Source organism: Hylaeus volcanicus, chromosome 1 (assembly GCF_026283585.1).
Source record: "Hylaeus volcanicus isolate JK05 chromosome 1, UHH_iyHylVolc1.0_haploid, whole genome shotgun sequence".
Lineage (NCBI taxonomy): Eukaryota > Metazoa > Arthropoda > Insecta > Hymenoptera > Colletidae > Hylaeus > Hylaeus volcanicus.
This window is the reverse complement of record NC_071976.1, coordinates 2,679,170-2,689,787: the sequence shown is the minus strand read 5'-3', so window position 1 is coordinate 2,689,787 and position 10,618 is coordinate 2,679,170. Positions and strand designations below refer to the sequence as shown.

General features: G+C 43.2%; 1 protein-coding gene across 4 annotated transcripts in view; it reads right to left on the bottom strand.

Moving 5' to 3' along the window:
* Positions 1-655: 655 nt before the first annotated feature.
* LOC128875384 (A disintegrin and metalloproteinase with thrombospondin motifs 8) overlaps positions 656-10,618 on the bottom strand; it is a 50,383-nt gene continuing 40,420 nt past the window's right edge. For 3 of the 4 annotated variants that reach the window (XM_054120920.1, XM_054120944.1, XM_054120928.1), the window contains 12 exons: positions 9,046-9,247; positions 8,825-8,954; positions 8,619-8,748; positions 8,396-8,538; positions 6,336-6,391; positions 3,802-3,928; positions 3,455-3,619; positions 3,239-3,365; positions 3,048-3,152; positions 2,649-2,800; positions 1,991-2,403; positions 656-1,405 (listed from right to left, as the gene is read on the bottom strand). In XM_054120920.1, the coding sequence (XP_053976895.1) occupies positions 1,269-1,405; positions 1,991-2,403; positions 2,649-2,800; positions 3,048-3,152; positions 3,239-3,365; positions 3,455-3,619; positions 3,802-3,928; positions 6,336-6,391; positions 8,396-8,538; positions 8,619-8,748; positions 8,825-8,954; positions 9,046-9,247 (1,887 nt within the window). In that variant the 3' untranslated portion in view covers positions 656-1,268. Of the gene's footprint in view, positions 1,406-1,990; positions 2,404-2,648; positions 2,801-3,047; positions 3,153-3,238; positions 3,366-3,454; positions 3,620-3,801; positions 3,929-6,335; positions 6,392-7,785; positions 7,839-8,395; positions 8,539-8,618; positions 8,749-8,824; positions 8,955-9,045; positions 9,248-10,618 lie in introns of all 4 variants that reach the window. The other variant, XM_054120938.1, reaches the window with a different exon arrangement.

Here is a 10,618-nt window from a genome sequence, read left to right as displayed (position 1 = left end):
CATAATAAAATAGATTGTATAAGTATTTTTCAATTTCTTCCTGTAATGTCGGTAATTATAGTTCCACCATTCCACCGCGAGATGGTTATAGCGTCGCTTCATCTACATTGAGACAACTAATTACTTTGATGCACTTTTTGCAATGAATTATCAACGCAATCGTATCAACAATGATCCCTAAATGTTGCTAGAGGTCTTGGCTACCTTCTACAATTGCCAAAGTTAACGAATTATGCCTGGAAAGTTAATAAATTATCGATAATATCGAACCTTAGCGTGCATTGTTATAATAGGCGCTCCTGTACCTCCAGTTATAATCAATCATATGAGTGATTGTTTAAAGATATCTGTAATGGTTTAAGTTTGGTTATTTAGTACAGACTAGTAGCAACGTTCGAGGATCATTTTGAATACGTTTTTAATTGAAATTAAACAATTATCAAGTATTTTTAGGTTACATTACGCTCACGAGACTATTAATACTCGCCTTATGCGATTGTTTATTGTAACCCCCTGCAAATATATAATCCACATCAGCCCTCCCTATATAAAATATAGATTAATACCTACCTCTGCTGCTTCAGGAACACAATCAGCATCGAATTCTCAAGGGTACTAAAAATGGGATAGAAAAAATAAAGTAACAAGCATCGTGTCCATTGTATAATCACCATTTATTGTCTTGCGCTACAATTTTTCATGATTTTAGGGAAGCTCTTCTCACACGCAGGTGAGCGAATCGCGCGCGTCTAGCGTGATAATACTCTTATCGCGACACATGTCACCCGCGCTATCTCGTGCATCGAATAAATTACATGCGAATCCGAATGACTTTGATCATCGATCGAACAGTTCGTCTCCTGGATCGAATACGTACACTCTTTCGTACAAAGCTCCTGCGGTACTACCGTACAAAAAAGAAAACAAAAAAAAAAAAACAAAAAAAAAATATAAACACAAAGAAGAGCGAATGAAGGTATATCTTGGGGGGGAGGGTAACACAGTTATACAGTAACTACTTAATGAAGGGGAAATTGCACTTTCTCGGCATCCAGAACTCCGTGAGATGTCTTTCCTCGGATAAATACGACCCGACACGTGGCGGAGGACACGATTTAGCCCCCGTTTCCGACGGGTCCATTAGTTTTTCTCTGCTCGACGAGCTGAACGCGTGCTGAGTGCGCGCCATAGTATTTTTATTCGTGTCGGTTCTGCGGCCAGCACTGGCCAACGCGACGTCCTAACCAATTTAATCCTTCCTCTATCGATCAAGCGGCGCAAATCGTCTTCAAGGACGCGCAGCAGCGATTTTTCACAGATTGCAAATGGCACAGCCATGTTCTCAGCCTGTCAATCAGCTCCGCGCAATCTGACCCCACGTCCGTGCACTCATCGACCTCTGGTTCTGCAATAAAACAAAAGCGAATTAATTAAACGAATCAGAGTGATGGAAAACCCCTCGCGAAAAGAGTAAATAGAGTATGTTACAATTGTCCACCGTATGAAGGCAACTTTCCGGACTTTGGCACCTGTGGAATTCGCCTCGGGAACTCGTTAATTAGATATATACAACGAGTAACGTCCACGGCAGATCCATGAGAGCAAACGAGAGTCGTTATAAAGTATATCGAGAGTTGATGAGATACGTTTTCGAAAAAACATACGTACATTCACTGTCCTGAAGTGAATTGGATGAGACTCGATGAGAAAGCGACGTGTCAGTCTGTCACAATATCGACAATCACATCGCAGCTACCGCCACGGTGTTAATTAATTAATGATGATCGAGGAAGAGAGAAGAAGAAGAACACCTGCCGTATTTCACAATAGAGTATAGATGTATTAGAAGATGAAGCTTTGGATAGAGAGTAGAGAAGGCAACGAGAAGTTGTTATCGGGGTCGATAACGTTACGGGGGAACGAATGCGAAAGAAGAAAGGTTCTATTAACGAAAAAGAATTATCGTTGCTTTGATACAGATTTCTCTTACCGCGACCATCGCTTCGAAGCCCATTCTGATCCCCCTTGGCTGTCGTCGGAAACCTCATCATGCTCACCGTACTTTTATGTTTGAATGGGCTAATTTTCGGATAGCTCACGTCGTTCGTGACTTTCGAGACAGGACTAACGGTGTAATACGAACTCAAATGATTCGAGTATCTCCTCGTAGTGGTGCTAACGTAGCCGTTCTTATTACTATTGTAGTCATTGTAAACTTTAGTCTTGTACTTATTGGCGTATAAGTGACCGGCAGTCGTTTGTGTGTATTTAGTCGCTGGAGTCGTGAAGGGTGTGACGCGTTTGTAATAAGGACTGCTCGTCGACGAGGCGAGGCTCGACGACGGCGAGTAGTACTTAAATTTCGTTTGTTGCGTGCTGTGTGTCGTCGATTCCCACGGATACCTGTGTGACATAGTATATTCATCGTGTTATCAAACGAAAACTGTAACAGGACGGCGCCAAACTCGACTTCTCTTGGGTTTCATATTCGCGAGAAGTCGCTCGGAACAAGCGACTTTGATTTTCGGCATTTTGCTATTTTTACGCCTGGGTAAAATATTAAATTCTAGATGTAATTGATTCCAAATAAATTTGCTGCTCGAAAGCTCTCGCGGGATAAGGTAAGGCGATAGAAAACATTCGCTTACCTGTAATCTGTGTTGTTGTATTGGGCGAATAGAGGCCGATTGTGGGCTGTGGGGTTGTAAGTGCCGTCTCGGCGCACGTAAGTCGGTATGTTTTGCGTGTAATCTGGTATAATGTTCTCGTGCTCGGCTACGCACTTTCCATTCAGGCAGTACTGCAATTTTTAATACGATTATGGTCCACTGTTACTTTCGAGCGCGATTCTACAGTCGGATAAAAGTCAACTGGTCACTCAAGGCCGCTCCGTTTGTATCTCCGTTCCTCGAACAAAGAGATAAAACATGCACGGGCGTGAAAGTAAAAGTGACTCCTGGCTCGATTCAGCGAACAGGCTTCGAACGGTCACTTGAACTTGATCCAACTATAGCCACCGCTTTCTTCTTTTATTTATAACCACTTACCTGACCATCTCCACACGGGGAGCCTTCCGCTGCCGGACGATAGGCCACGCAATATCCTGAACCAGCGTCGAAGCAAAACAGCTGGGCGCATACTCTGTCGTCTTTCTAAAATTTCACGCGAGTATTTTAATCTGTACATAATATTTGGGAATTTACGGGAAAAGAGCTCGAAATTATCGAGCGAAACTTACGAAGCACGCGCTCGTTCCGCGATCCTTCCGACACTGTGCATCCAACGATAGCAATTTCCCAGGCAGAACTCTAGGAAGCCCCTCGTCCTCGTGGGGCGCGTTGTACAAGCACGTTGCCGTGTCGCCACTGAAATTCAAAACATAAAGAAACATTGTATATACAAACGATTGCATTATCGGTTAGAGCGTTAGAGTCAGAGCGTGTTTCATACTTACTTTAGGAAATGATGAAACGACGAGACGCTGCAGTGGGACCACTTGAAGCCTTTCTCGGTGTGCCGGAGATCGCTCATGATGTAGCCGTCCTCCCAGCGACATTTCTCGGCACCAGGTCCTCCGAGGTAGCTGGGCGGTGGCGAACCGTCGTGGACTGCGCCCAATCTGCGATATTTGCATTTCAAAATAATTTCATCTACCTAGAAATGAGTCATTCGTATTTCGACAGACTGCCAGTGACATCGGTGTTGCCACCGGTCCGAATCAAAGGGCAGTCGTCGGAATTATGACAAGCGAACATTCATTTTTGACTTTCAATAAATTTGATAAAAAGAACGGGGACTTACAAATGACCGACTTCGTGGGCAGCGACGATAATTCCGCTGAATCCTCCCGTGTCCTCGATGATAGCAACCGAATTCACTTTTTCTAGTCGCTTATTTACAACACACGCTCCACCCACGTACGCGAAACCTGGACGAACGCATACGATTAATCTCGGTTGTCTCGCTCCTCGTTCGAAGTGTGTCTCGAATATTAATAGAAATGTTAATTCTCGCTACTAAATTTGTTATTCGGACTAACAAGCTATCCCAAGCGGGTTTAATTAATACCAGAGCAGCAAAGTATAAGAACCTGCCTCCAATTTTGAGATAATGAAACTTCCATACTGGTAAGATACGTTGTTACTAGTTATTAACCGCTAGATTATATATAAGCTCGATTCGAACTCGCAGAGAGCTACTCATGGCTCGAAGTATGGCTAGTCGAATAATTTCCGTCGCAAACCTTAATTTACCATTGCCAGATTAAGTACAGCACCGTGATTGAACGATAATTGAATTCAACCTTCAACAAAATGCAACGAATCTCAGCTACAATGTATCTTGATTATTAATAAAAGTTCAGATTAAAGTAATGTAGGTCTAAGCATACCAAGTTCGATAATATTCATTATCATTCTCAAAAATGGAGGTCGCGTACCCCTTTTAGTTACTTAGTCGTTCGTATTGTCGTTATTAAACACGAAATCGAAGCGGAAACAACAGTATTAGTATCTCTCAAAGCAAATACTGTTTCTGTTATACAAAGCCATACGAGAATGTCTGTTTAACAGGCAGCATGCGTCTGGTGTTAATTGTACATCAACCGAGGCTCTCAGACACTGTTAACACGTCGACTGTCACGCGAGTCTTCTGAAAAGTTTCCCTAGCGAAGAATAGAATAAAAAAAGAAATATTCATATCAAATTACATCGTTTCTACATCGACATGACAGTCAACGTGTTAGGACATCTACTGTGAAATCGGGTCCGTGATATTTCTCCTTGGTATCAACGCGAGTTACGCTAAATTCCGTGACATCTTCGATGTATCTGTTTCTCGACGTTTCAGTTGCATGGAGTTGGAAAACTTACCGACCACGGTCCTTATCAGTAACGCAGCCAAAGAAACAGAGAAAGGATTACGCGACTCGGTAGAGACGTCGCAGAAGTGACAAAAGGACAGATCTTTATTCTTAAAGCGATCAGGCAGCATCGGAACGATTAATCGGTTTGGAGCGTAACACGGATAACATAGTAAACAGTCGATTGAGCAGGTGCCAAGTCGCGAGCACACGTTGGGAAACCGTAGCCAATAGTGATAGGACTCGTTCGAAATTGCGCTTCGCGTTTTCAGGTAACGGGTCACTTTTTAACACCAAATGGCGTATTTATTGGAATATAGTAGTCGCTACACTTTTGCTTCAATAATTTCTACGTTAATTTTCAACTTCCTTGACGGTAAATGTACCAAGTGGGGTGAACTCCTTCAAAATCCTTGGATAAGGATATCGTAGATTCACAAGCGATACTCTTGCAAATGAATCCACTATAGCTAAAGGATAATGCATTGTATGTCATATTACAGACGAGCATCGATCGTATCGATTCGGTATCGTTCCCATCACTGGCAGCCACCGTGCAAAAGGAAGAAGTGGAGAAGTTTTGAAAAGGAAAAGTTTCGCGCCCGGACGGGAGTTGTTTTATAGGTCAGGCACGCATCGACTTCGTTTTCGCTCGTGTACTTGCTCGCGGTGAGATTTCAGGTGAGACAGAGACAGAGGAGAACTTGTATCCCAAGACTAAGAGAGGTGACATTCAAGAGACTAGAAAACGCGCGTGGCAAGCCGGATAGAATCGTTCACATTCAGCTCAAAGGAAGCTCCAGTCGCTGTGTTCAGCCATTCGTAGTGACCATAACAATCTCAGACGCAGAGTGAGGTATTTCGTTCAAGCTATCAGAGTGGAAAAAATAAGGAAATGAGAGACGAGAAGCAACCGGAGACACGCGAATAAAATACAATTTGCTTGCAAGTTTCTACAAATCTCCCGTGAAAATCAACAGAAAACCAACCAGAGGAGTAAACGTGGCTTCGAGAAAATTAAAAACTACGAGAAACAAAAAATTAGAGCCCCTTGAGTTGTGTTCGCCTCGTCTTCTTGTTTAGTTACACGAAATGAAAGATTAGGTTTCTTCGAGCCTGTCCAAGCCTCGACAAAAGACATTCAACCGTAAGTGTTTCGGTTTGAACAGGTGTTGGTCGAACCCACGTTTACCAACGTCTGTCTGATTATTTTGACGAGTGTCACGCGTGTGTAACACGAATTCAAGAACATCCTGTATTTTACACAGTTCCGGACTGTAGAGTGTACGCTGCGTCCTTCTGGCAAAACGATTCTAACGCGAAACGTATCCGGGGTTGCAGCGAAAGAGATTTGAGAATAAAAAATAAAACCTTCACAGAGCAGTGCACAGTAGGAGTTTTTTCTTTTTTTTTTTAAAGACAACTTCGCTGTTCAATTTCGTGTTCTGTTTCATTTTAAACCCGAGAAACGTACCTGCGGTTCCTCTATTGCACACGTCATTCGCGTATTGCCTCCTGCACATATCTAATCTGCAATGCAACAACAAAAGTTCCACTTAATCATGTAGATTCACAGGCTGCTTGGTCCAACGTCACGGGACTATCGACGGACACGTGTAACGCCTCGGTCCTTTTTCATAGGGGTTAAAAAAAAAATACGGGAAAGTTTAATGTACATCGGGGGGTGGTTTTCTAAGGTCTGGACCTCTCCTTGTTAGATTTGTAATTATTCTTCAAGTGAACATGGAAATCGGTAGTAATTAATGAACGAATATTCGACGTAATTGCACACCGGTCTAAAAAAAAAAATAATTCCCAATCGTCCCCTGAGTTTTCATCCCCCTTAACGCTTTCCACTGATAAGAAGCAGACCCTCGAAGCGACGTATCAAACACAGCGTGCGCGTCGATCTTCAACCTCGGAAACGCGATCCGCACGGAAGGTGATAGCGTGGAATTACGGTAAAGCAGACACAGTACGAGTAGCACGCGTGTGAATAATTGCCAATTAGTGAGAAAGTGTTGCGCCTCGGGTATGAGTAATTACAGGTAGTAATAGTCTTGGTGTAGCCGAGTGCGTATCTTTGAAATCGCGTGGAAGAGTTATGTCGACTCGATCAGGTGGAGGGGGAGGATATGTACATTGAATGTTGATCGTTCCTGATCCTATGCTCGGTCGAAACCATGTCGTTTTTTTTTTTCATCTTTCAAGGCAATATATGTACAATTCGCGGTTACGTGTCTTGTTCATGAATATTTGAGTCGAATCTTAATGGGGATATGTACACGTTCGATTCAGCGAATCACAATTTGATATTTCTGATTTTCGCATACTTATGTTGTTCTCTGTAAATTTGTAAGCTTGTTTTATGATTAAATAATCGTAATCTGAGCCCAACCGTGATTGATTATAGATTAGTCTACCATTACCTTTCTAGTTTTTCAATTTCTTACCGAGTGTAAGAGGCTCGATATGAGTAATAAGCCATTTGTCTATTAAAGAGAATTCCTCGATTATAAGTCGAGTGTTTAACACCGTATTTACAGAAGGTAGCGAACTGGAAGTATCAAAGAAGAGTGCTTTCTCGTTGATTCGGAACGAGACGGGTCGAATTCTGCTGTTCGTCGAGACGTTTTATCTTGTTACGTAAGCTTACACAGACTGATTTAATATATTAGTGTCGCATTCGTATAAAGAATCGTTTCAAACGAGAATGCACTTTTGATTCGTTCGCAGACCTAAACGATCCCATACCCATGGAGATACGCCGTCACTGCACCGCCAAAACACCAACGCTACGTTAGGGCTAGTGTGAATACTGTACAAACGTCAACGACAATTACAACCATGTAAGGAGAATAGTAATCTAATAAGTAAAAAAATTGATAAAAGAAAGCGTGTGATCGCTATGTAATAAACCATACCGGCAGTTCCCTTAGTGCAGCGGCCGCCTTTCCTACGACGGCACATATCATACCTGTTTTGCGAAATAAAAATCAAACAGTATGAAATCACCAGACTCCTGTGGACTGTATAACATAATGTAGAGGGCCATAGAGCGTAATGGTTCACCGTATCGTTTCTCTATTTTCGTTCGTTGGATCGAGATCGCCGCCTGAATCTTTACGCGCGAGTCGATTACCGCTTTTCCCTCTTTTCCTACGTTCCCTCTACTTTCTAATTCTCGTCGACAGATAATATCGATCTATACAGGCAATGTCGGCAAGTTGAGAAGCCCTCGTGGTCTCGCGTAACTATTGTTGTATTCCAGTGCCACGCGGAGCGATGCTCTTTCAATTTTTTAACACATATGACGGAGGAAATAGAAGTCAAGAAAAATAAAAGATAAGGGAAATGAAACTCAAAGTAAATAAAACTTAAGGGAAATAAAGCTCAAGGTAAATAAAACTCTTCTTCGCGACATTACCGAGCATATCACGATACGAAGCGCTACCGTTCCACGTGGCACTGTTCGACGCAGTATTCGAATTGACCCCTGGTACTCAATTATTTAAACGAAATGTGCACTCTTACTTTGTGACGGCGACAGCGATGTCGTAGACCGGAAGTCTTCGTTCCCGGAAGAGGTATTTGCCCATGTCGGTCAGCGCAGCCGCCGAATCAATGGCGTCTCGTCCCACGCGATTTCTTTCCAAATACGGCGTGGCGTCCCTTCCCTGTAACAAGTTACACGAAATGATTATTTATGCCGATCCCCCACTTTTCTTCAACCTATGTTACTCTTGATAACACCTACCCGTGAGATAATAATTCCAGCGATACTGATACGAATTTTTGGTCCCTTTAGCAGCTTGTATCTTAAATCTACCCCGTTCCAGAAGGACACGAAGTACCTCTTGATCTGGACGTTGTCACCCCCGTGCAACCTGCAACAGAATTCAGTTGACGTATGTTTATTCCAAATGGACCACTTCCTCTACTATAGTTCGCAGTTACTCTGACCTGTATCCGTCGTAATCCACGATGCACAGGATTTCCGGATAGATCACGTACGGGGCTTCTCTCTTCGATCTATCGCCCACCGATCGCTTGGATCTGTACCTCTTGGCCAAGTGGTCGGGCTCCATCAGCGCTGAAATCGATGTTTAATTACGAGAAACCGATCTCTCGAGTGGATCTCATCACCTGTGTGGCAATACAGGTAAAGATCAACCGACGCTTACTGAAATCGCTGTACTCGTCGCCGCCTGGTCGGCTCGCTTTCTTGAAGATCACGTGATGGTTGGTGTACTTCAGCTTCCCTTTACTCTTCGTTACGTTCGGTAGCAGTTCAGCCCCGTGAAAAGTCGTGCTCTTTTTCACCACTTCCCGCAACACTCGATCAGGCAGTGGCCGAATCACCAACTCTGAACCGATGTTGCCATCCTGTCCAAACAGGTTTCTTTAATATTTGACGAATTCGTGGGCAAGAGGCGACTCTCGTCTTATCGATCTTCGCGAGCAGAAGCTTTCAGGAATCCGCGTACAATTTTGTATGGACAACAATTATTTGATATCACCCAAATATCCAATAAAAGACCTTGTGAGTTTCATAAAGATCCACCTACAACACTATCGTTAAAAAATTCGTAAAACGCCCCATTTTCAACATTCCGAACTGGACTTCGCTCTTAACAGTAGCCTGAAACGATTTCAAGCGTCAACAAAGAAGGCAAACGACCTGGCCAGCGGAAAATCGACGATCTCTCGCGATACCATGTACAGCCGTCGTCAATAAAACGTTAATTACTCATTCCATAGGTCAACAGACCGTAATCGTTTAATTGGATAATCGAGCCACGCTCTTGATATCAATTTTCCGCCTGACGGCGAATACTTCCGTCTGGATGGAGCATAACTACCGCAACGTGACCAATTTTATCGTGTATCGTCTATGGAGGCTGTCGAAGCTGGGGGGACTGCTAGATCGCTGATATTTCTGTTCGGAGCACGATCAAGTTGTTCGATCAGCGGCTCGAGAGGTGCATTGGTCAGATATCGGGGGAGGGAGAGTGAAAGCGAAAGGTCAGGGCACGCGGGGTCGACGAGAACAACGATTTAACGCTATTATGTAACCAACCCGACGTTATTTGTTGTCTTTGGCGTATTCGTGATAATCTCGCCGCTTTTGGAAAGTGAACGGCATGGCGAGAATTCCACGCGGATTCGTTAATTGTTAAACGAAGCGGCACTCTTCGAAAAAGCACTTCCTGTTTTTGATCCCAACACGATTATTAAATGAAATTAAAACCGTGAGGTGAGAAAGGATACTAAAAACGACGCTATTTATCTCGAAGCATTATTATTTACAGCGATTTTTGTTAGTAAAGCACACTCTTAACGAGAAAGGTTAACAGCATATTTGGTAATACTTCTGTTCGCGGTTCTTTATGACTTCGTGAGAGATCGAACTTCCTTTCTTTGAGTGAAATTGAGTCTCGGTCGGTTGGACGCGCAATCATCGAGAAACAACCTTCTTCTCGAAATTGCTGTCGGTTCAGGTAGGTGGAACCGATATGGGGGATTTTATTGGCCTTTTTTATTCTTCTGCGCGCAATATCTGCGCAATGCTTTCGGTACGAGCCACGTAACATCGTCTGCGAGCTCGAAATGGAAATGTCAAAACGATCACGAATGCTGTTTCACCAATTTACCCTAGTACCTACTCAACAGGCTATAGACATTATCCTCGTATGTAAACATTCTCCTACACGTGTTTTAATGCTCGGATATAAACATACTCTTAGGCGTTCGAAT